The sequence below is a fragment of the Ahaetulla prasina genome, chromosome 2 (assembly GCF_028640845.1).
Source record: "Ahaetulla prasina isolate Xishuangbanna chromosome 2, ASM2864084v1, whole genome shotgun sequence".
Lineage (NCBI taxonomy): Eukaryota > Metazoa > Chordata > Lepidosauria > Squamata > Colubridae > Ahaetulla > Ahaetulla prasina.
This window is the reverse complement of record NC_080540.1, coordinates 175,270,484-175,297,436: the sequence shown is the minus strand read 5'-3', so window position 1 is coordinate 175,297,436 and position 26,953 is coordinate 175,270,484. Positions and strand designations below refer to the sequence as shown.

The following is a 26,953-nucleotide window of genomic DNA, read 5'->3' as shown; positions in this document are numbered from 1 at the left end:
ATAAATCTCACTGTTCTTTGTTGAATATTTTGACATATAAGATCCAAAATATCATTGTCACCCTCAAGACCAAGGATATATAATTACTTCAACTATCTCATATAGTTTCACATATATATTTGGTCCCGAAGACCTCAATCTGATCTCAGGCAAAATAGTTCACTCATTCTCTCCAATGTTGAAAACAGAGGCCAGGATGGGCAACAAGCAATGGAAAATTAATGTAAGATTTGCAATTCATAAAGCACCCCTTCATACGAAGATAATTCCAATTATAAGGAGACTCAGGATTCTCCAGTTCTCAAGATTCCCTGGTACGTTTAGCTTCTTACTGTCATTCTCATTCTGCAATAAATTCAGATTATCACCTTGGTAAATTATTCAGTGTACCTGTTTATCCTTTGGGATACTGTACATTTTGGTGAGGGATTCCATAATTTCAGAGGGACTTTCTGAAATCTGAATTGAAAAAGCAGCAGCAACTTAGAAGCCATCAATACAAAAATGAAACAGTTTAAAAACCTACTTTAATACAGAAAGCTAATTTACCTTATCAAGTTGTTCTATGTGGATATAATGTAGTGTGTTGCTGGTAGTCTGAAAACAAAAGGATGTTGGAAGTCAAAAGGATGTTGGAAGACATGGCAGATTAGCAACTATGGTCTTGAACTTTTTAAGAAATCACCACGAGAGGTGAGGTTTTGGTTAACAATCAGACCTGGCATTTGTGTGGTATTCAGACATATTTCAATATGGATTACTATGCTGGCCAGCCCTATTTGAGAAAAATGTTACCCCATAAATCCATACCTAGGGGGAAAATTTTCAGGAAAGGGTAATAACAGATAAGTTTCTTTACAGGTATGCAAAGGGACTGCCTGGGAAATGAAAGATCTGTATTTCTACACTGAAGTACTCCAGTAATTTGGGAGAATATCAAAAACTATCAGCTGTTCAGTTTTTATCCATACTTTCACAACTGGCGATACTATGGAAATATACCCGCAGGGCCATTTAAAAAGTGGAAACAGCACAGGAAAGCAAACTCTTCCCAAATAAGAGGACAAATAAGCAATGTTTCAACACCGCTGAACCCCTACTATTATTGTTATCCTCAAGACTAAAAATCAACATACCTTCTCATACCTAAACTAACTTCCTCCATCTTAGTGTTCACTCAGTGGCAAGAAAGTTCCCCATTTCTCTTATAGATTGATTATATCCCTTTTTAATGTGAGTGGATTTGTTTGCCGAATCTTGCTCCCACCCATTTCCCAGAAAACCTTTCAAGAACAAGTCTGTAGGAGACTCACCCTCTTGTCCACTTTGACTTCGGCCCCTGGCTCTGCATAGAATTCAAAGTGTAGTGTAGTTGCACTGGGAGGGTATTTCTGTGTACAGATCACAGTATGGAATCAGAATACACCAGATGGCAAACACCCTTTCCAAAAATCATATCCATTTCTCTCTGGACTGGGGGAAGGCAAGCAAAATCTGCTGGTTCAAAGGACAATGCACCCTGAAACTGAACTGATGGACTTGCCAACAGGTTAATATCACCACCCACTAATTCTCCTTATATTTATGTGCAAGTGGGAGGAGGAAGAGGATTAAGATGTAAGAAGTTAAGATTAGGTATGAAGACATGGTGATGCAGAGGGACCCCTGCCGATATCTCAAACATCATATATAAAGATGTACCAAAAAGAAATAATGACTTTCAGCAGTCCCCAACAATATGAAAAACAATATGCCCAAGACTATAGAGCCCTGAATCTCCTAAGCCCTAAAATAATTTTTGAACCCAGATTTAAAAAAAGGGTTCAAAAAATGCCATCTAATGTCATGGTAATAATCCCCTCAGGAAAAAAAAAACAGTTCCTTGGAGCATCCACTTCTATTATTCTCAGTGATTACTACAGCAGCAAATTAGAATGTTCTTTAAAAATGAATTGCTTCCTATTTTGAGACTTAAAATAATCATCTGTTTTGATACCATAGTAGCCGTACCATTTGTGCTGATCCTGGAAAAAGATGTAACTTCTCTACGGAACAACACACTAAACATACTATTGTAGATGACTGATTCTCATCCACAAAAATACCCTTTGATTTTGTCTACAACAACATGCTTAACCTCAAAGAACAGCCATTTCAAAACATAACACTATTCTCCTCATTAGAAAACCAACTCCAGCAATTTCCAAATTCCTAAGATTGCAAAGGTGGGATTTCTACCGATTCAAGAAATTAAAAGAGCTACAGGGAACATGAAGAACACCCCAAAATTTCTATTCAAGAATATTCAAAATGTCCAAACTTCCTATATTGTGCAATGCACACCCTCAAAAAAAGAATATCACATATATCAACAAATAAGCTTTCAGTATGTGAACACTGGGGTCAAAGTCCCTTATTATAGTACATTATCTTAAGGAAAAACCCTTATAAATCCCATTGTGTCACTTTTATTTCGTATGTATGTATGTATGTATGTATGTATGTATGTATGTATGTATGTATGTATGTATGTATGTTCGTTCTGATGGACTCTGTCCATTAGAAAGACCAGCTCTGTTTTCCACAATAGCAAATACTCATGTACATAAAAAAGCAACTATGAATCAAGCCACCAAATGTAGTGCCAGGATAGTAAGGGAAAGATCAAAATGAAAGACTTACCAGCATGTGCAAATCTCTACAACATTCTGCAAGGCCAAAGCCATTCTCCTTGCCACCCCAACTCTATAGGACAAAAGGATTGAATCATTAAAAATGAGTTAATTCAAAAAGAACACTGTAATTCTAGAAGAAAAATTCAAATGCATATACTAATATATTAAACAGTTAAGTAAAAGTATTTTGGTGTGCTTGTTTACTGCTGCATATAAAAAGAAAGTCATGATTGTTCGTTTTCATTTAAACCTAATGTTTCCTTTATATTGCCTTATTGTCAAAACTAAATGACAAGTTCTGGATAATGCTCAGAAAGCCTACACTAATGAATCCTGGCTCCCAAACCAAGACATTACCAGAATTTGGAAATATACTTTTTCACATGGTCAAACACAAAAGAATTTTGTCTACTACTGAATGCAGAATTGTCAGCGAATATAGAGAGACTATGCAACAAAATTTTCACATGCAACAAAATTTCAGGGAAGCCATTTTAGACAAACCAAAATTTCTATTCAGTAATATTTATCTATCTCTATAAAGAAACAGGAACATGAAAGTTCTGTATATGAACTACAATCAAAGGTAGGTATGTTCATTTGCCCTCAGAGGTACTAGAAGTCTGGTGAATCACTGGGTATGGTTCATTCATCAGAGTAAGGCATAATGTGATTTTGTTTTTTGTTTAGTGTTTCATATGACCTCATTATTACGGGCAGTTCAGCATCCTCTATGATTTTAAAAAAAAAATTCAGTGTGTGAACCCAAATGCAAAATTAAAAAATACAATTAATTGACTGGATTTACACATTTATGCTTGCAGAGAAAGCATCAATTGGCAAAATTCATAAAAGCAAGACAAATCATGTTACTGTTTTCCGAGATGCATGAACTCAGTCAATCAAGCCAAGGCCTCTGCCTTTAGAAAGGCAATGTATGTACTTTCTATTCCCCATTGGAACACACATGCAAGTCGTTGATATTTGTAACCATGGTTAATTAAGTTTCAAGAAAAATAAATTATATGACATGCAAATCATCTTGATGCACATAATTATATGGGAAAAAATGACAGCATAGAGCTTTCGAATACTTTTCAATTATGAACCATTTATTTGCTCCATATTCTGCTCTAAAAGTTGCTTCCTGATCATCATATACAAATGAGGTGACCTGATATAGTAAGTTCTTAGTTAAGTTTTTAAAAGCTATCCATACTTTGTTGGGATCAAAAGTAAAAATCCCATGCAATATTCCATGCATGTAATAAAAATGATAATCTTTTTTGGAATTTCCTTGCTCTTTCATTATCCATTAAAGGTAGCAATGTGATTTTGGGGTATTTCTTCCTTTTCTGAACCCACTTTGTGCATTTGATAATACTTGTTCCATGTACTGACTATTATCTTAACTAGCATGTGAAACAAGTGCAATTTTTCAATAATCTGAGCATTTCTTAGAGCTGTCCATTCTGCTACTGGAATATAAATTGATACTTCCTAGTCCTTCTGTCACTACTATGTTTTCCCTATTTGCTCATAATTGTAATTAACTGTATCAAAGATATTTTTTCAAAGGCAACCAGACTTTGTTTTTCCTTGAATACATTTAGCTTCTCATCCAAGAAGCTTCTTCAGTTCTGATGACTGAGAATATTCATAGACATTCAACTGTATCACTTTGTAAGTTTTACACAATAGATTTTTCATCTATTGTTAGCAATATTTTCTAGAACTGATTTACTTGGATTTGACTTGGATTTTTAATGATGCTAGAGTGTCTTAAACTCCTGATTCTATCAAATCTGATCCATTAAACCTATTCTTTACCATATAATCATAATGGATATGGATCAAGTTATACCCTGCCAATGTCCTGATTTTAGTCGCTTTCTTTAAATTGTAATTTTGTAAGGAGTTTGTGAGTGCAGTTGGTGCCAGGACTTTGTTTTCTGACCAAAGAAACCTGCCGCATCATTGCTTGCAGAGCATGTTGTTAATTTATTTTGGTGTTATCTATCCTATGTAGAGTTGTTTAAGTTGTTGGTGGAAGATAACTGCTAAATACATTAGAATTTTCTTCGCAGAACTGCTTCCTGCTTTATTCTGATCACAGAAACCAATTTTATTAACATTCAACTCCTCTGATTCTGTGGTTGGAATACAGACGTGGATAACTGTAATACTGACCAACTTGCATGGGATTCAATTTGAGATTATCCAGTCATTTTGGCAGTTGCATTCAAACATTGATTCTGACACACTTTTGTTAGAAATGATGGCTACTCTATTTCTGGTAAGATTTTCTTATCTGCAGATCTGATACTCTCTTGACATAAAGTGCCCCCATCTAGTCCATTCCAGTTCACAGAATATCAGTGTTCAAATTCTGACACTTTGTCTCTGACATCAAGTGATCTTAGTTTGTGACCCTGATATTCTGCATATTAATGGTGTGCCTTTCTTTCCACATCAAAATGTTCTTTTGCCCCTGCACATAACAACAGCTAAACGTCTGTTCAGCTTTATTGTTGCCACATCACAAGCACCAATCCTATACATATCTGCCTTCTGATCTTCCCCAGAAACTCACTAGATACCTGGTGTGAAACTTAAAACGAAGATGGAACAGCAGATTCCTTGTCGAGTTCTTTATGAACTTTTGTTTAGGAAAATAACCTAGCTACACATTTTCATTTTATTCAATAAACACATTCTCTGCAAGAAGAGTTCTAAATCTAAATACAGGATATCTTCTGACCAAGGGAATCATTTTCCAATATTATGCTGACAAAGTCCTGATTGTCAATGTCTTACTTTTCTTGGCAGAATACTGGATTGGGTTTTCATTCCCTACTCTAGCAGATTATATTTCCTCCGGTCTATGATCTGTCTGTCATGGGTTAATTCTTTATTGCCTCCTTTGCCCAAATGTGAAAGAATCTACATTTCATTTATAGCAGCAAAAAGGAAAAAAGTGTCAGATGACACAAATGATATCCCTACAATATCCTTCCTTCTGATTCAAAAGATTTTCCTCAATAACTGACACTTCCAACCCTTAAAATAGTAACGTTATTGGGAATTTCATATACTGAGCCATAATTAAAATTTCAAAAGTTAACATTAGGTACATTAGGTACTTTTGTAGCCTCTTACCTCTGCCAAATGCTGCAGCCGAGACAGAAGAGGCATCCTCTTGTCAGAGCCCAGACGTGTGATGTAATTGGAGCGTTTGCTAAACACATATAGTAAGTTTAGCACAGCAAGAACCACTTGCATGTCAGAGGATGCCAACAGCGTTGTTAGGTGCTAGATGAAGCCAGGACAAAATAATCAATATATAGAGAAATTGTGATCAATAACAGAAGCTTTATTTTTCCCATTTAAGTGTGACATTGTCTCCTGTCCTTCCTTTGTTCGTGATATGATTGCAGTATTGTCATTAAGAGAAATTCCTAATTAAAACTGTTTTTATTATGAAGACAGCATATGGCTTTAAGTTACTACTCCCAATTATTTACAACTGGCTGAATACTGACGGTATACAGACTTTTTGAATGAAAAATTAGCAGAGCACTACATGAAACACATTGGCTATGGTAAAGAATTACATAAATGCAAACTATTTAATTTCTAAACTCTTCAAACAGCTTCTTTTCCTCAAGAAAACAATCTCAAGAATTCTGTTCCAAACGAAAGTGCCTTATTAAAGCCACAACCTGTTAAGACTTCGCATTTGAACTTTATCTCTATCCTATTTATTCAAATCTATTCTGTTTCAATAGCAGCATGTCACCTCAATAGAGCTGTATAGATGACGAGAAAAGCTGTATTCTATAAGCAGGGCAGTGAAGTTCAGCACTGACAGCAGCAGGGCCTTTAGCTGTTCTCTCTCTGGCCGATCACACACTAGCATCCATGACATGTTCTCCACAGTCTGTCCAGCATCAGCCAGGATGCCATCAAATCTGTCGAGAAGGTCCACCCAGTGGTAAAGTTCACACTGAAAGAAGACAAAAGCACTTAAAAGACAGACTATACACACTATATAAAATACAGGCACTTACCACAGGTCTCTGGGTAAAAATTGTTGGTTATCCCACCCACATTACAGGTAGACCTCACCTTAACATAGACTCCTTGAGATACCAAAGTTATGATGGCGTTGAATGAGGGGAACTTACACATCCTTGTAATTGTGGCTTTCATAGCATCCCTGCATAATATGATCGCCATCTGTGACCTTTGCTGCTAGCTTCCAACAAGCAAAGTCAACGGGAAAACTGAGAGCATATTGGAAACGGCAATCCTGTGACAAATCTTGCTATTTCTATTACCTTTGCTTATTAAAAGCCCGTGAGAAGATTGCAAAAGGAAATCTTGTGACCCCCGGGGCACTGTAGGTGTCATAAATATATCTCAGTTGCCAAGCACTGAAACTCTGATCACGTGACCTTGGGGACACTGTGATGGTCAAAAGTGTAAGTCACTTTTTTCAGTACCTTTGCAACTTCAAATGATCGCTGAACAAATAGTCATATATAGTCATATTTGCAGATCCCTCGCATCCTGGACATAAACTGTTTCAACTCCTACCCTCAAAACGACGCTATAGAGCACTGCACACCAGAACAACTAGACACAAGAACAGTTTTTTCCCGAAGGCCATCACTCTGCTAAACAAATAATTCCCTCAACACTGTCAGACTATTTACTGAATCTGCACTACTATTAATCGTTTCATAGTTCCCATCACCAATCTCTTTCCACTTATGACTGTATGACTATAACTTTGTTGCTGGCAATCCTTATGATTTATATTGATATATCAATTGTGTTGTAAATGTTGTACCTTGATGAACGTATCTTTTCTTTTATGTACACTGAGAGCATATGCACCAAGACAAATTCCTTGTGTGTCCAATCACACTTGGCCAATAAAATTCTATTCTATATCAAGGACTACTTGTATGAATTTCTTATGAATAGAATAGCAGAAACCCCACAGAGAATCAGGTGGTAACATTTATTTCTTGGCCCATAGATGAAACAATCCAAGTCCCGTCACAAACTTACTTGTTATGATATATATGAACACATGTAAATAAGATTTTTAAAAAATCTTCAAAATAATAACACTATAATATTCCCATACATAATATATATATTTGCCATCACCACATACCTTCCCAATATTCCATGTTTTGATCTGTTGGAGTTCCTGCAACAGCTGTTCATCATTGCAAATCTTGAGTTTGTCTATCAAGGCTCTGCAGTCTGCAGGCTAAAAACAGGATAAGATTCATTGTATAATATTGCTCCTTCATTGTTTGAGTGTCCTTTTTCCCTTCACCTTTTGGGCACGCAATGAACTGTTCCACATAAACCACTGAGCCTGGGCACTGCTATGAGTTGTCAGTGACTGTCCAAGGTGAATTTGTTATTCTTTAGTTTTTATTATCAGGATTTTAGTATTATTTTTTAATGTTGTCAGCCATCCAACATTAGAGCTGCCTGGCAAGTGGATGGCCATATAAAAACATGATGTAAGCTAGTGGCCTTATGTTGCATGCTTAGTTATTGATTGGAAAATTAGCTTTTGCGTAGTGCAATAGCTGCAATCTCAGTAAGATTATCATTTGGTATAGCTGGGGAGGGGGCAAGGGGAACCAAAACCAGGAAATGAAAAAGAATTCCAAGTTTGTTTCATGCTGTTTTGCTGACTGATAGGAAGACGTACAGGAGAAGAACTGAGCTTATGCAGTACTAATACTTGTTCCCCTTAAATGGAAAGGAATACTGCAAATTAGTAATCCACCAAGGAGGATGCATGCATTTAAGTCATAGAGGAAGGGGAAAAAAGTTGGCATCTAAGCAGTACCTTTCTTTAGGAAAAGCTTGAGAAGATTATTAAGCACTGCAGATTATGTGAACGTTGCCTTAACACTGAAAACTTGACAGCATGTTTATGGATGGGTGAAACAAATCAAATCATACTTTTTAACTCTTGCTCCTATCCTTAACCTGGATTATTCCCTATGATATCCAAGAAGTCAAACATGCAGCATTTACTGGTCCCCCTAAATGACTCCAGAAAAAATATATTCATAAGGGTTCCCAAAACATATCAAATCCTATAATGAATGGTTCAGTGTTACTGCTAATTGGGCCTGTGTGACATTTCAGAGGAATTTCAGAAGAAACATTTCTTCAAACCTGTTTTGCAACTAAGATTTCCTTACTCCTCTCAACATTTTCACCATTATAGCTACAATCATTATGGGAGAATCCTACAACCCATATGGAAGATGGCTAGCCTAAATCCCCTTGGCAAGTACCAGGGGTTCTCTCAGTTGAAAACTCATGTGTGATATTAACATAACATAATAACAGAGTTGGAAGGGGCCTTGGAGGTCTTCTAGTCCAACCCCCTGCCCCGGCAGGAAACTCTACACCATTTCAGACAAATGGCTATCCAACATTTTCTTAAAAATTTCCAGTGTTGGAGCATTCACAACTTCTGCAGGCAAGTTGTTCCACTTATTGTTTGTTCTGTCAGGAAATTTCTCCTTAGTTCTAAGTTGCTTCTCTCCTTGATTAGTTTCCATCCATTGCTTCTTGTTCTACCCTCAGGTGCTTTGGAGAATAGTTTGACTCCTTCTTCTTTGTGGCAACCCCTGAGATATTGAAACACTGCTATCATGTCTCCCCTAGTCCTTCTTTTCATTAAACTAGACATACCCAGTTCCTGCAACCGTTCTTCATATGTTTTAGCTTCCAGTCCCCTAATCATCTTTGTTGCTCTTCTCTGCACTCTTTCTAGAGTCTCAACATCTTTTTTACATCGTGGCGACCAAAACTGAATGCAATATTCCAAGTGTGGCCTTACCAAGGCATTATAAAGTGGTATTAACACTTCACGTGATCTTTAACACTTCACGTGATCTTGATTCTATCCCTCTGTTTATGCAGCCCAGAACTGTGTTGGCTTTTTTGGCAGCTGCTGCACACTGCTGGCTCATATCTAAATGGTTGTCCACTAGAACTCCGAGATCCTGAGCCTCTGTGGCTCAGATTGCTAAGACAGTCTGTTATTAACACAGCTGCTTGCAATTACTGCAGGTTCTAGTCCCACCAGGCCCAAGGTTGACTCAGCCTTCCATCCTTTATAAGATAGGTAAAATGAGGACCCAGATTGTTGGGGGCAATAAGTTGACTTTGTATATAAATATACAAATAGAATGAAGACTATTGCTAACATAGTGTAAGCCGCCCTGAGTCTTCGGAGAAGGGCGGGATATAAATGCAAATAAAAATAAAATAAAATAAATAAAATCCCTCTCATAGTTACTACTATTGAGCAAGGTACCACACATACGGTACCTGTGCATTTCGTTTTGTTTTTTTGCCTAAATGTAGAACCTTACTTTTTTCACTGTTGAATTTCATTGAAAAAAAAGTAAGGTTCCAGGGACCATTGCAGGTGGTCATTTGAAGAGGCTCCAAGGCTGGACAGCTGCACTAAAAGGTATAGCGTTTTTCAAAGGAATTTGTAATAAAGAAGTGATTAGCTGTAAGCTGCATATAGTCACCCCTTGATGAGATGGGCAGCAAACAACGTTAATAAATGAAGTGCAAAGTCATACCAAATTACTAGTCAAACTTCTCCCTTTAATCTCATTCTAGTATACCATGTATATATTACAAGCTGTGCAATTTCTATGTGGAACTCAAAATGATGAAAGATGGTACTTACAGCCTCAGTGGGCGTTTTCTTCAGCTTAGTTCGGTCTACTTTCATTTTTATTAGTTTTCCACTTTCCAATCCTGCTTGGTGAACCAAAGAGAGTTGACTATCAGTGACAATATTTCAAATGGTTTAAAAGCAGTAGGCATATAACAGAACGAAAAGATTTTTAAAAATCTACATAATTAGATCAATGTTTTCTAAACTGACAATACCCAGAAATGTGTATTTCAATGCCACAGTATGTTGTACATTCTGGGAGCCAAAGTTGCCAAGAATGGGAAATGTTGGTATATAGAGGCACTCATGGATGAGTTCAAGGGACAAAACAAACTGCCAAGGATTCACATTTATTGTAATCTCTTGTCTAGATTTCAAGATTTTTTAAAAACTGTAATCTCAAATGCTACAAACTAAAATGGCAGCCTTCAATGTCATAATTACTTCCCAGAATGCCTGAGTCCTAGAGACACTCCTAAAAAATACTGTGACTGCAGCTTAGTCCCTGTTTTTGCTGATTGGTCAGCAATCCAAGAAGGATGAATATAAAAAGTTAAACTGATAGTAATCATTCTAGAGAGATATGATAATGCACACCCTGAGAGTTTAAAGGACAGTTTTGTGGGTACCTGCGCGTGCATGTACCTAATATTTCTCCTCACATTTATGAGCTATAAGCTTGTTTTGATGTGATGTGCATTTGCCTCAATGTTTTGCCAGATACTTGGGGTGTGAACTGTGCTTGATTTTCATTAACTTATTTGGGCGTGGTGCATGCATTTCATCTGGCGTTTTTTCCCCTTTTCTTTTTTCATACGGATGTGTGATATGTCTGAAACTTTTACATGGCTAATTTACCTTCCTGAAGTTGGCATTTAAGAAGGAAAATCTGAAAAATTGTCATTTTGTTACAAAGTATAGATCCCATGGTAGTCATGATATATATACATACCACACTCCACAGAAAAACACACACTTAAAATTTCAAGTAGTTTCACGTACTCCCAAAGTCAGCATTGTACTACTACTTCTGCAGCTTTTCTTATTTTACTAAGACACATCCTAGAGTGCTAAAATTCGAAGTTTAGTAGCATCTTTCGCAACTATTATAACAAATTTCATTAAATGCTTTAACTTATGCCTTTTAATATCATTTGTCAGCGAGAAAAGGTGCTACCAGACTCCTTCAGATTTTTGGCTACCATCATTAACACAGATCTCTTCCTATAATGCTACAACCTGCAGGCAAGTTTCTAACCAGGTTCTGAATACTCACTTAGCTCCAAGTTCATAGCACATATCCTGCCCCTAAAAAATCTGCACTGGACAATTAGTCTTCCATTCTACAATAACATTTTTTACTTTAAAATAAACAAAACTCTGATGTTACTAAAAGGCACTATCCCCTTATCCCCCTAAAAATTAGGAAAAACAAGTAAACACACCAAGCTGGAAAAAGGGTATATTTGAACATATTAAAGTAGCAATCTAAACGTATGAAAGTTAAGCCCAAACCCGCTCAGTATTTTCAGTTTGATTCTACAGGCATTTTCCTTCTGAGTCATAATATTAGGTCTAACTGGGAAAAATATGCTGGGACTATTATTGTTAACAATTGTTATTATTTGGTAACCTATACATAACAAACCAAATGAAATTAGGAAGAACGTTCCTGAAAGATGAAAACATTTTTTTTAAGTTTGGTAAATTCAGTTACAATATACCAGGAGCAGGCAATCTGAGACTTCTAAGCTCCATCACCACGTACCCAATGACATCAAACTTCCAACCCTGATAGTGGAGGGAGGTAGATCAATCTTGAGGTTGCCTGGAAACCCAGCAAGATAAGTAACACTGCCCTGTTCAGCCTACTATCTTGCTTTCATATGTTTTGACTCTCTTCTCATCTACTCAACTGAATAAACCTAGAAATAATTTATTTTCAAGCTAGAGGAAATTTACAGTAGTGGCCAAAATTGTGGAAACCTTTTGGGAAAGTATATTTTTGAGGTTCGATAGCTAATAACACCACATTGGGGGGGGGAGTTTCAAGATAATCCTATTCCGCTGCTGGAATGGCCCGGGAATAGCCCAGACCTTAACCCAATTGAAAATCTACGGAGCTGACTAAAGAAAGTTGTTAGACAGAAGTGACCCAGTAATAAAACCCAGTTAATAGAAGCAATCATTCAATCTTGGCTTCACATTATAACAGCTTTCATGGGAAGACGTTGTAAGGCCGTAATTCACGCTAAAGGTTACCCAACTAAATATTAACTGACATGGGGATAATTTTTTTATATCTCGTTTTTTCTATAGTGATAGTTTTTGTATTTCTCACCCTATCCATTCCACAACTATACCCTTGAATAGAGTGTGCCTCCTAAATGTATTTTCCCTGGACCGTGTAAGGAATTCTGCTGTCAAAGAGAGCTTGTCTCTCAATAGTCCTCAGTGTCTTGCTGAGGTTTGGCTGTTTATCCAATAAATCCAGGCAATGACCAGGAGTCAACACACATACATTCTCTAGTCCGGTTTCATTTACTATGTCCAACAATCATGACTTTTTTCTACCTCCTACATACATTTCTTACTATTGAGTATTCTTAGGTCAGCCATATTTTATTTCTAGCTATAGAAATCACATTAAAAAGACCTAGTTTGTTTGTAAACTGAAACAATATAAGGAGAAGAACTCATTCATCCGTAACATAAATACAAAGGAGATATACAATCTAAGCAAAATTCAAATCATTGTTAAAATGCCAATAAAAATGTAAAATGCCGATGAAGAAAAATCCAGTATCTTCTGGATTCAAAATTCTAGACAATCAAACCCCTGTAATTTTCCCAACCTCAAATAGATATTTCAATCTTAACTAGCCTTACATTACAGTCTGCTGTTTCCCAATTTCAACAATTAGGAGAAAGATGTTTCCATTGTTACTATAGTATCTTCAACTTGAAAAATCACTACTGCTGATTAAGGTGTCATACTTTTGTTAATTAACCCAACTGTGGGGACAATAATCCCAATTAATTCCCCTGTTTCTGAAAGTCTGATTTTCTCAATCATGATCTTTCAGAGTAGGACAAAGCTGAGATAAAATACCTCTGAAATGGAAACAGCTATAATGGAGACTAGCTAGATACCCATGCTTTGCTAGGAAACTGTGTGATGGGGCTTGATAAATCAACACTTACAGGTTGACAATTAATGAATAGTTCCAATTGGCCTCTCCTCTCCCCTTCCCTCCCTCAGCCTTGCTCCACAGAACCCTAACCTATCCTATCCCCCTTCTCTCCCTCAGGCTTGCCCCAAAGAAGCCTCCCCTATCCTACCTCCTGGTTGCTGCTGTGAAAGTAAAACTGAAAGTGAAACTCCTCTCCTCTCCTCTCCTCTGCTTGTATTTTACATTTGGAACAGATTTCTTTTCAGGTGGGGAGGAGGAGTAGAACTTCTTAGCATCAGAGCGTGTTAATAATAATATAGGAAATACTAATGCTCTGATGATCATTTCAAAAAATCCTTTTCTTAGTGAGCACCTAGAAGCCAAGAGGAACATACATGGCAAATTTCAAGTTTGTAGGCTTTACGGTTCTGGAGATTTCATGATTACGGCGTGAGTGGTTTTCACTTTTATATATATATATGTATGTATGTATGTATGTATGTATGTATGTATGTATGTATGTATGTATGTATGTATATACACACACACACACACACAATATGTACCATATCCAATGTTACATGAAGATGCAACAGATATTATCAAGATCTTTTTATACTTCTACTACACTCCACCTTTTATTCTTTCTAATCTTTGCCTCCTGCTGCTTATAACTGCTTTTAAAGCTTCGTCAGCCAATTCCAGCTCATGAAAACAGTTACCTCATGTTTTAGGCACTTGGACTGTGTTTATTTTTCTGACTGCTTTTGACCTTTTAAAGTTTTCCTTCATTTGGGAAGGAAAGTCTGAAGTCTGATTTCTGAAAGTTCTTACTTTCAGAAATCAATTCTATCAAAATGCAGTGGGACAGACTCTTCACCAAACAGTGAAATAATTCTCAGAAACACACCTTTTACTGCAAGGACTATAACACAGTAACAATGCAGAATGCAATTCTTTAGTAAGGAGGCATTTTTTTCCTTTAACCCATTTACTGACATTTGACATTTATTGACCAAATCATTTCCTATGTCATTATGCATTTACTAGGGATTAATTCTCATTTAACAGAATACAATTTGTATGTAGGATGAATGGATTGAATTATGATAAGACAATCCTAAGCATGTTAGCATAAAGTTTGTTATATGCATTAGGAGGTACTGCTAATTTTGGTTAACTTAGACTTATTATGTACATCTTTGTGACAAGGTTATAAAGTGATGGCATTGTGAATGGAAGCTGCTTTTAACTACTTTCTCTTTCTGGCAGAATACTTACTTTCTGGATAATTAATGTTTATTTAATATATTTGCCATTCAATACTCAGGTCAACTTACATTCACAAAATATAACATTAACAGCAATAGCACTTAAACTTATGTACCACCTCAGTGATTTATAGCCCTATTATATAACATTAAACCAAAAGCATAATATTAAAATTGGGCAGTGAGATAATATCACAGATTTTTATAAAGTCACAAAGCTATATATATGCCAACTACCAAAAAGTCAAATATACCTCTCTCTAGTTGTCACCCAATTCAGCTCTGATGACAGAGAAACTAAAGGAAATCCTCCAATTATCATCTCATTGCAAGGGCAGGAAAAGACTAGTAATCAGTAAATATGGTTACGGATTGGTGATATACACACACACATACACACACACACACATCCCCATCCACTTGACTGAAGTCAAAGGCCTTTCAGCTATACTTAATAAAATTGAATTTTCTGAAGTTTTTATTGCAGTCCCACAAGATGAAGCAAAACTCTCAGGTTAACAGTATAAGTAAATCTTTTGCCATTGCTTCCAATTCAGAATGGTCTAACAACCAATCATAGTGAAAACTAAACAGACGTCCAGGAAACACAACATGATGCACTCCTGGCTTTCTACCGTATAAATGTATTAAGATGATTAAGAGTCTTATGCCAAAACCAGATCTGAAATGGATCAAGATAAGATAAAAGCAAGTCTGAAATTACACACATATAATTAAAATTGTTTTTTTTCCCATAGGGGGTATAAGCAAATAACCAATAACGGTATCCAGTCTTTATGTAGATCAAGGTCTACAATAAAGAGACATGACAATAATCTATACTCAAGAAACCAGAATGTTCTTTTTTAAGAATGGCCCACAAAACATCTTTGAAAAGGCAATTGAAATTATTCACTCTCATAGAGACTTACTGATCATTCATCACAAGGCATATCATCTACGATAGCAATTATCTATTCTTGCATTTCTCCCTAGGTTTTGTTTTTGTCTCTGGATTGTCTAATATATAAGCAAGTTGTATTATTGTCTAAAATACAGGTAGTCTTCATACAATTGAGCCCAAAATTTATGTTGTTATGTGAGAAACTTGTAAAGTGAGTTTTGCCCCATTTTATGACTTTTCTTAGCACATTTGTTAAGTAAATCACTGCAGTTGTTAAATTAGTTAACACAGTTGTTAAGTGAATCGGGTTTCCCCGTTGAATTTGCTTGTCAGGAGGTTACAAAAGGTGATCACATGACCCTGGGAAACTGCTACCATCATAAATATGAGCCAATTGCCAAGCATCTCAATTTTATTCACGTGATCATGGGGATGCTGCAATAGTCATGTGGGAAAAATTGTCATAAGTCACTAAGTGAACTGTTGTAAGTTGAGGACTACCTGTATTTATATCCTGCTCTTCAGCTGGAAAAGTGGTCAGAATTCCTTATAAAAAATACTTAACTGCACCAAATGGGCAGACAGCTGGAGATAAACAATGCCTCAATGGGACTTTCCTAGTAATAAAAGTTATTAGGAAAAGAAGAGTTTAAATAACAAATACAAGAATTCAGGCAAGCACTTGATAAGAAATGTAGATGTAGGCACATCAAAGCAATTAACATTGTTTTATTTCTCCTGCTATTTCAACGTAAGGAAAAGAAAGTCTGTCTTTTCTAAGAAGGTAGGCCAGACAGCACCTACAGACTGCATAGGAAATGACTACTAATGTTCTAATCAATTGGAAAATCAACTCTCACCCCACTGTTGCCTCACAACCATTTCATGAATTTCCAGCCTTGTTCAAAAGCATCCTCTGCCAACAGTTTAAAACTTCAATTCCTGTCTTCCCACCCAAATCTTATTTACAGATTAGCAAACTGCTAAACTCATCATTTACCTGTAAACAGCACGACCCAACTGTAGCACCTTTCACCACACTTCCTACTACAGAATTTATTATCTAAAATAATAGATAAATTATACTTTTCCCAGGATATAGATTCTGTTTTGACATATCAGTCTTTCGGGATACCCATATTAGAAAACCACCTAGAAAAAAAGCAGGCTGTGTCATTATCTAGATGACAAATAACTGTGAGAAATTGTTTTGACATTCTTTTTCCAGCATATGCACATACGACTATGCCTCACCAATGTTCATTAACTGGATACTTATTATGAGCAAAAGTGGTGCTTAGCGCTAGGTGAACTTATACAGTTATTACATCCTGGAGTAAAAGCAGAGAAAGTGATTATATTTTGATCCAACAGTTACTTGCATCAGGAGTTCAAAAATAAATAATCTCAAACTCTCACCATAATAAATATTTGAGGAAATAAACTGGCTCGTTTCTGGTAACAGGAGCAAGTATCTAAGTTGATATGTCCTTTTCATTCTTGACTGGGAAATTTTAAATTAATTCTTATCCTTCTGAACAGTTCTGGCCTACCTTCAAAAGGAGATCTCAATTCCTGACTTTAAACACCATGTTGTCATACCAGAAAGATGAACAAGCTGACCAAAGGTAGGTCAGGCAGGATTAGCCTGCAGGTCTGCAGTATGTGCAGACTTGTCATTCATGATTCCAATCTTCTTTGCTCATTCAGGCAAAATAAGCAACATCCAATTTGCAGTGGTGATAGCAAGTTTTTATTATCATTATTCAGGTTACAGGCATTTAAATGTAAATGCCAATCTACAACATATACAGTATCACATTTCAGTAGCCTTATATCCTAAAATTTATTTATTCCAATTGCTAAGGACCACTGGAGTATTACAATCATATACAGTGGTTAAGTGTGTGTGTTTGCAATTTTAGGTTGCTTTTTGGAGGGAGGAGATCTTTTTTAAAAAACAAAAACAAAAACTAAAGCCTATTGGAATTAAACATCTATTTTATTTGATCTGCCTCTCAAAACTGTTCCACTACTACTCAACGAGTACTAAACTACTCATTTAGTTTCCTACTAAACTTTAAGTGAATTTTGGGTGGCTTAGAAGATGCCAAAAAAGAGGGCTGAGAGCCTCACCACAGCCTGCAAGTCAAAGGCTAACCATCATATATTTCATATGTACATCTTCAGAAAAAATTAAGAAGTGCTGATGGATATACATAAGCTGCAAGTTAAGCAGGATATGTTAGTTGACCTTGTGATTCAGTCAGACATCCCAAGTACTGTGCTCATGAATTTGTATCAGTCTTTGGGGAGGTATGACTTCCATCACATAAAGCAAAGGCGTACTCTTCAGCCCCACCCACTCCTGAAAACAAGAATATTTTTTAAAAAAGAAGTTGCTGGGACTGAACAAGGCTACATTATCTTCCAATAGTTTTGATAAATGTCTAGAATTACTCCTGGAGGGCAGGAAAGATTTGGGGAAAGCACCATAAAACTCTGCTTTAGGATTCAGATTATATTTAACAAACAGGTAAATGTTTTAGGGTATAAATGTATTACATTTCAATTTCTTTTTTCAATGTGTGCTCAAATTCTAACACTGATTATATGTACCAAGTAACATTCTTCTATACATTGTTATGCATGAGGATATTTTGTTCAAACCCCTTGAATTTTTAAAGAAAATCTAAGCTGTAAAACTCAAAGGCCTGTGGAAATTTATTTATTTTTATCCTGCTTTTATTATTTTTACAAATAACTCAAGGTGGCATACATAACTAACACACCATCCTCCTTCTATTTTCCCCACAATAACCCCGTGAATTCTGTGGGTTGAGAGAGTGACTGGCGCAGAGTCATCTCACTGGCTTTCATAACTAAGGCTAGTCTTGAACTGAAATTGATTACTACAGAACTGTGGTCTGTTGGACTTTTTTTTTTAGCTTAATCAGTTTGCCAGCTGCTGTATACTTTGAATCAGGCATGATAGACTCTAGAGACTACACTACTGAATATTTACAACATAAAAAGAAAAGAAACCGGGACCTGGGAACTTTAGACTGGAGGCTGGAGAAAATATTACAGATGAGTGCTATTGAAAGATAGATGGAACTTTAGAATAGGGGAAGGTCCAGAATATAAAGATGCAATAGGTTCTTGAGAGGGGATGTCTGAGACCACCAGCAGATAATTTATAAGCTCAGCCTCATTGTTATATGTGTAGGGGAAAGGGGTCTGTCTTAATTTTGTATGCAAGCCCACCTATTATAGTTTAGTACAGTGATTCCCAAACTGTGAGCCGCGGCTCCCCAGGGAGCCGCGCTATCGTCATGGGGGCGCCGCAGAATATCTGCGCCCGCTGGGTCCGGCGCTGATGCGCCATTTCTGGGGCATCTGGTGCGCATGCGCAGTTGCAGGTCGGATTTCCGGGGAGCCGCGGGCGCGTCTGGTGCGCATGCGCAGTTGCAGGTCGGATTTCCGGGGGAGCCGCGGGCGAAAAAGATTGGGAACCTCTGGTTTAGTAATATATGTGAACAAAGACCCAATAGCTTGCTTGCTCACCAAAACATGTTTTTAAAACACTGATTTAGTCACAATTATGTATTATAGTTTCAGGCAACCTGTGCCAATTTTGCCAAATAATATAGGGCAAGTGAATGGTAAATTGAATAAATATGATAAATTAGCAATACAATACAGGAAAAGTTTAATTACAAGAACTGCATCATGAATACTCCCCTTTGCAGGGATTCTTAGGACATATCTGCACCCAGGTGGGTTTCTAACAAACCTGCTCGAATTATATTAAGAGGCCATCTGCACATCTGCTATATTACAATTCACAGAACTTGAATATCAGAATGTAGAGAATTCATTTCATTAATTATGAAATGAAACAATTATGTGTAATCTATAAATACCAAATTAGAGAAAAATAATTTTGGAAAAGGCTATCCCTAAAGATTCAGACAAAGTGGTTTCCATAAATTCACATGCAACTAGAAAGCAGAACATCAGCACGATCCAGAAACAGCTCTTTCATTCTCCTCCATTTGCTCCAAAATTTAGGCGAATAGATATTTCTCATATTTGAAGCATCCAGGTCAGATAAACAGTGCTTTTGTAATACAACATATTTTATTATCTACCTCAATATAACTTAGTAAAAGTTTCTGTTGATTTGTAATCTCTTTTGTTGATAACAGGAATTCTGAGACAGATTAACCCCGTATCTGCTAATCATAACATATTTAATGTGAACTTTGATCCAATTACCCTTCTCTTCCCAACCTGTCCCAATTAAGATCCTAAACTGCAGGCTATTTATTACTCTGGAACAAGCTAGAAGTATTATATTAATGCTTTTCAGCAGCCCAATTAGTCGTCTCCAGATAAGTTACAGCACCCTTGGTCTCAAACCACCATGCTTGAACTCCAACATAACTAAAAGTATCATGCTGGGAAAGATGGCTTACATTCCATGTTTGAAACATAAAACATAATTGTAAAAGTTCAGACTGATTTGCCTAATCTACCAATGTCCTAGATATGCTAGATTACAATTTCCATAATTCTCAGAAAACAAATCCATTGGTTATATTGATTAGAAGTAATGTCACTTGTAGTTCTGAGATGCAATTCACTATGTTGGAGGGTGCTTGTTTAGTCAAGTAGTTGTCATTTAATGGAATTATCTCACACTTTTCCATTTAAGCAAGTACTGTGACTTAAATAATTTTGAGAAGCCAATGTCCATCACAACTAACAGAAACTAAATTTTCATGTCACATAAAATGTCAATACACAGTTACTGTGAGCTTTGGCAAAATACATTACCAACCCAATATTCAACAATCATAGACAAAGCTAAGACTCATAGTTTTTAATATATCAGCATATTAAAAGATAATTGCTGCCAAACATGCCCAAAGGCAAAGTCGTCTTCATGAAATAGACAAAATACAAACTTCCATATTAAATTGAATACAACCATTGCCTCCTTATAGCTCAAGAGAAATAAACTCCAAATTTTTTCATTATATTTTAACATTTATCTATCTAAATGAAAAATAAAACAAAATCACACATTCATCCTTGAAGGGTCAAAGCTAGTCAGATAAGGATACAGCACCAAATACAAACTTCCGGGCTAAAGGGACTCGTTAGCAGGGTTTATAAGATTATAAATTCTGATGAAAAATTACAAAGAGTGATGAGGACAAATTGGGAAAAAGATCTTAATATTGAAATACCAGAGTCAGATTGGAATGTGAATTGGAATAGTAGAATTATGAGAACTTTAAGGATTAAAGAGCATAATTATAAAGTTGTTTGGAAATGGTATTTGACTCCAGTAAGATTGTCACAAATGGATAAAAAAATTCGTAAAAAATGTTGGAGATGTGAGATGGAATCGGGGACTTATGAACATATATGGTATAAATGTGATAAGGTTAAAAAGTTTTGGCAACAATTGGAGAAAATGAAATGATGGGGAAAGTAATAATATTGAGAGTGGAAACTATATTATTGTTGGTAATTAAGGAAATAGAATTAACAAAATATGAAAAAGAATTGATTAGAATTATGATTATAATAGGTAGAATTATAATAGCTAGATATTGGAAATTAGATGTGATTTTTAGAATAGAAGAGTGGAATTCTGAAATGTGGAAATTAGCCTTAAATGATAAAATGACATGTGATATTAAAATTAGAAGTGGTGTGTATAAAGAAGATATTTTCTGGAAGACTTGGAAACCATTTGTGGACTATGCGCTTGGAACATTGGACGCCTCGGTACCTGTACCTCGAGAACGTGGATTTTGGCAATCATGAGGATATATCCGAAGACCCAAATCTTCCTTTTTTTTTATGTATAGCACAAGGGTGGAAAGATGTATTTTCTTTTTTCTTTTTGTTTTGTTTTTGTTTTTTGTTTGCCTCCTTATAGCTCAAGAGAAATAAACTCCAAATTTTTTCATTATATTTTAACATTTATCTATCTAAATGAAAAATAAAACAAAATCACACATTCATCCTTGAAGGGTCAAAGCTAGTCAGATAAGGATACAGCACCAAATACAAACTTCCGGGCTAAAGGGACTCGTTAGCAGGGTTTATAAGATTATAAATTCTGATGAAAAATTACAAAGAGTGATGAGGACAAATTGGGAAAAAGATCTTAATATTGAAATACCAGAGTCAGATTGGAATGTGAATTGGAATAGTAGAATTATGAGAACTTTAAGGATTAAAGAGCATAATTATAAAGTTGTTTGGAAATGGTATTTGACTCCAGTAAGATTGTCACAAATGGATAAAAAAATTCGTAAAAAATGTTGGAGATGTGAGATGGAATCGGGGACTTATGAACATATATGGTATAAATGTGATAAGGTTAAAAAGTTTTGGCAACAATTGGAGAAAATGAAATGATGGGGAAAGTAATAATATTGAGAGTGGAAACTATATTATTGTTGGTAATTAAGGAAATAGAATTAACAAAATATGAAAAAGAATTGATTAGAATTATGATTATAATAGGTAGAATTATAATAGCTAGATATTGGAAATTAGATGTGATTTTTAGAATAGAAGAATGGAATTCTGAAATGTGGAAATTAGCTTTAAATGATAAAATGACATGTGATATTAAAATTAGAAGTGGTGTGTATAAAGAAGATATTTTCTGGAAGACTTGGAAACCATTTGTGGACTATGCGCTTGGAACATTGGACGCCTCGGTACCTGTACCTCGAGAACGTGGATTTTGGCAATCATGAGGATATATCCGAAGACCCAAATCTTCCTTTTTTTTTATGTATAGCACAAGGGTGGAAAGATGTATTTTCTTTTTTCTTTTTGTTTTGTTTTTGTTTTTTGTTTGCCTCCTTATAGCTCAAGAGAAATAAACTCCAAATTTTTTCATTATATTTTAACATTTATCTATCTAAATGAAAAATAAAACAAAATCACACATTCATCCTTGAAGGGTCAAAGCTAGTCAGATAAGGATACAGCACCAACACTGGAAATCCCAGAAGACCAGTGTGTCTTGTCAGATTTCCTCTCAGGCACACATAAAGTGAGCTGCTTAGTCACTGTAACTATTTGGTGTTTAAATTTCATTTTTGCAACATGACACATCAAATCCCCATAAATATTGTTTGACAGATACCAAGTCACAACTGCAAGATAGACAAGTATGCTTCCAGCACTTTAACATCTTCACTGTAGTAGCTCAGTTACAGAAGCAAGCAAATAGTAGCAACAGTTATAAAGATTTCAGAGCAGAACACTAAGAAGCTAAATTTATTTACCATGTGCTACACTATTCTTCATGAACATCGTCCAATCGTATGAAGCATCCAGAAGTGTAAATGTTTAACATAAGCAGCTTGCTTATTCATTCAAACAAACTGATATGTATTCAAATTGTGGATTCTTTAAATTCTATAAAATTAGAATATTAAAAAGTTCCTGTCATTTCAAAGATTTCTACTTTCAGTAGTCACAGTAGTTTTTCCTTCCAATGAATCCCTAAATAGAAACTAAATACATTGCAAAAGACTTGACAGTACATTCAACTATGCTGAGGACTAACTAGGCTTTCAGAGTATTAGTACTGCCCCACAAGTGCAGCCTAAAACACTAACTAATGGATAAACAGACAAGCTGTCTTCTAGGGGTTTCTGTGTTCTTTTAGGAGAACTATGGAAACCACGTGGACTTTCAGAACAGACTGTGTTTGAAAAACGATTACTCTATTAATCTACAACTGAGTTTTTAAACAACACTCTCCAATTAGATGAATCTCTAATTCTCTTTTTTTTTTTAGCTCAAAAGGTTAGAATTACTGTGGAATATTATTCCTGAGTTTTTCAGGCCAAACCACTACCAAACATCAGATTCTTGATGCAAATATAATTACAATATAAATACCTACCTCTTCTATGCTTGGAGGAACACAAAGAAATTCCTTTAAGTGTATGACCTATGCACATCTGCTATAGCTAAAACATATTGCTGAATATTGAAAAGGCAAACTCCCATGTACTGATCAATATTTATAGCATTTATGTATTTTAAAGTTATACAACACAAGATTTACCTGAACATTCAACTAAAGAGGTTTAGTTCCAAGTAGACATATATTATATAATTTTGACACAATAATTTTTTTTGTTACGTTCCTCTGATTTTGCCACCATATACAGCTCTTTTGTGAATTTTGAGTTTATAAAATTACAAATTGAAGATTATTTAGAGGAATGATTGCTATGGAATTTTAGGACTGTATTCCTAAAACATCTGGGAGGGATCAGATTGGAAAGACAGAGCTCAAAATATATCCATCGATTTTAGTATTTTTGTGTAAATTTAATCTTATTATAGTCATATATTAATTCTAAAATCTGATACAATCCAGCTATGTGATGCAATTCATACAAAGTTTCTGCTTATTACTTCATTTCAAGTCATTGTTTTGCTAATTGGTATGAAAAATTATAGTAAGTATTTTAAGAGCCTCCTATATAAATATGAAAATAAATTCCTCAATAAAATAAGATTAAATAAAATATACAAGCATAAATATCTCAAACAGGAGAACAACATAAAGATTTTGGATGATATTAATAAGAGCCCAGATGAGAATCTCGAAAGAAAATTCCATAAATAGTGTAATGGAAAGCAAGAATATTTCCTCCACAATTAATAGTTATTACTTTAGGTGGCAAGGGTCATTTTAGGACTTCTAAGAACTATTTCAATATACAGGCAGATCCTTCATGTACTCAGATCTCAAGCCATGTAAAGTGTCAAAAGTACTACTCTGAACTGCTCTCAGAAACAGTCCAGAAACCCATAAAATTCTATAAACTTCAGTAAACCAAATCACAGCCAGTCTATAACTAGGAGCTGCATTTTGGATAAAATGAAACTTCAGCAATCTTTTGTGGCAGATCATATAAAATCTACAATATTACAATATTCTAAAACCAGAAGGTAGCAAGTATATAAATATAAATTTAAATATAAAAATTAGAAAACATCTACAAAGTCAAAGCACACCAAGTAACAAACAGGAAAGCCAAATTGTTCCTAAACTTTAGCTAACTTTCCATGATCTCCCAAGAAAAGTGTTTCAGCAGCCTTTAGTAAACAAAAAAAAATGTTTTACAGTAGTTATTGGGTTCAAAGTTAGTATACTGAAAGATTAATATAACAGTCAGTATTTAGAATTTCAATAGGCATGTGTTTTGGAGATAAACAATATGCAACAAACACTTCCTAACAGTATTCTTAGATACTATCCTATCTTCCCATCTATTTAAAAAACCAGTAGATTTGTTAAATCTTACAGACCAGAGCAATTACAATTACTCAGAACAATCACACCCTTTCTTTAAGATATTCAAATCTTACAAATGGACTTAGCCAGTTTTATTCTACTCTTCGGTGTCTAACAGAATTTTGTCCAAACAAAATGTCTTGGCACTGTATCAATCTTCTAACTGAAGGCTCAAAATTATAGATATGGCCCTATTTGATCAGATTACTAAATGTCATTATTCTTCAATTCAAAGTATGCCTTTAAGTAAGCATTAAGACTTCTCTTCCTTTGAACAAAATGGAAAGAAATGAGCTCAAATAAGGAAAGGAACCACACTGACTATTGTAAGGTGCAAACTTCCCCAAACAGAAAGACAAATTATCTTTGAAATCTATCTCAAGCTGTTTGAATATGACTGTACAGGATAGCATAACAGCAATATTAATTCTGAATGGCTAGATGTTATTACATGCTTCAACTAACTGATTTTGAAACTTGTTCTATAAATGAAGAGGTTGTGCTCACTTTAGTATAACATTATACTCTCAAACATTCCAATAAATTGTTATCTTAAAATCACATAAAACAATGGAAAATGGTGAACTTATTACAAGGGTACTTCAAAGAGTTGTCTGAGCTAATCTTCTCACTCTGAACATTTGTTTGTGAGTTTGCAAGTCACTCAGACAACCAAATGTGTTAAGTTGGTCAACAAGTATATCAGGTTTTAGCAACTCTACTGTTATGAGACATCAAATTAAAAGTCTCAGAGTAAGAGAGTAGGATTGCCTCTGACAGTGATATTTACAAGCCAAATAATCATTTATGTAGTTTACCTGAATGCAGGATTCATTAAATATACAAAAGCCAAATTAATATCCTCACTGAAATTACAGAAAGGCCAATATTTATATTTACAGTAGAAATACTGCTTCCTGCACTGGGTATTATTTCTATTATTACTATTTTGTAATAGGAAGCGAGAAAGAAGAATTAAGATTTGAAATTTTTAGAAAATGCCATTGTATTATAGGGAAGTTAACATGCTATTTTGTGAACACAGGATAAAGTATCCCACCATGTGGGATATTTCTAGTTTGAAATATGACAAATATATTGCATGAAAAGTATGAGGCAAAATATTCAAGATCTGTAAACAGTTATTAGGGGCCTATACAGATTACACATCTGTCAGATAAGCAGAAAAGAAAACTATATTTTTAAAGTTACAGGAGTAAAATTGGGACAGAAGGTGAAATACCGTATATACTCGAGTATAAGCCGAGTTTTTCAGCACGTTTTTTGTGCTGAAAAACGTCCCCTCGGCTTATACTCGGGTCTATACGGCTTATACTCGAGGTTTTTTTTTAAGCCCCTCGGCTTATACTCGAGTATATACGGCTTATACCCGAGTTTTTTTTTTGTTTTTTTTCACATTTTACCGGACGGCGCGGGGAAGCCCTGCCGGTGCAGTGAGAGGGCGGGGCGGGGGAGCCGCCAGCCTTCTCAGCTGAGGGAGGGAGGGTTTCCCCAACCGGTAGGTGCCTCATTTCCCACCCTCGGCTTATACTCGAGTCCCCAGTTTACCCCAGTTTTTGGGGTAAAATTGGGGACCTCGGCTTATACTCGGATCGGCTTATATTCGAGTATATACGGTATCTATTCATTTTAATAAATTTATTATTCAAGATAAAAAACTGAATGCCAGACATCACTATAGGCATGTTTTTTTTTAATGCTTACAGGTAATCAAATAAGCGAACTCTAAAGACTCTTGAATAGTATTATACCCACTGAACATATCCTAGGATGAAACTGACAAACACCAGCAACTTAC

At 35.5% G+C, this 26,953-nt stretch overlaps 1 protein-coding gene across 10 annotated transcripts in view; it reads right to left on the bottom strand.

Annotated features, from left to right (window-relative positions):
• HUWE1 (HECT, UBA and WWE domain containing E3 ubiquitin protein ligase 1) overlaps positions 1-26,953 on the bottom strand; it is a 104,829-nt gene that overhangs the window by 73,181 nt on the left and 4,695 nt on the right. For 9 of the 10 annotated variants that reach the window (XM_058173344.1, XM_058173345.1, XM_058173348.1 and 6 more), the window contains 8 exons: positions 10,435-10,505; positions 7,864-7,962; positions 6,475-6,681; positions 5,835-5,987; positions 2,683-2,745; positions 1,314-1,391; positions 550-597; positions 391-459 (listed from right to left, as the gene is read on the bottom strand). In XM_058173344.1, the coding sequence (XP_058029327.1) occupies positions 391-459; positions 550-597; positions 1,314-1,391; positions 2,683-2,745; positions 5,835-5,987; positions 6,475-6,681; positions 7,864-7,962; positions 10,435-10,479 (762 nt within the window). In that variant the 5' untranslated portion in view covers positions 10,480-10,505. The remainder of the gene's footprint in view (positions 1-390; positions 460-549; positions 598-1,313; positions 1,392-2,682; positions 2,746-5,834; positions 5,988-6,474; positions 6,682-7,863; positions 7,963-10,434; positions 10,506-26,953) is intronic. The other variant, XM_058173352.1, reaches the window with a different exon arrangement.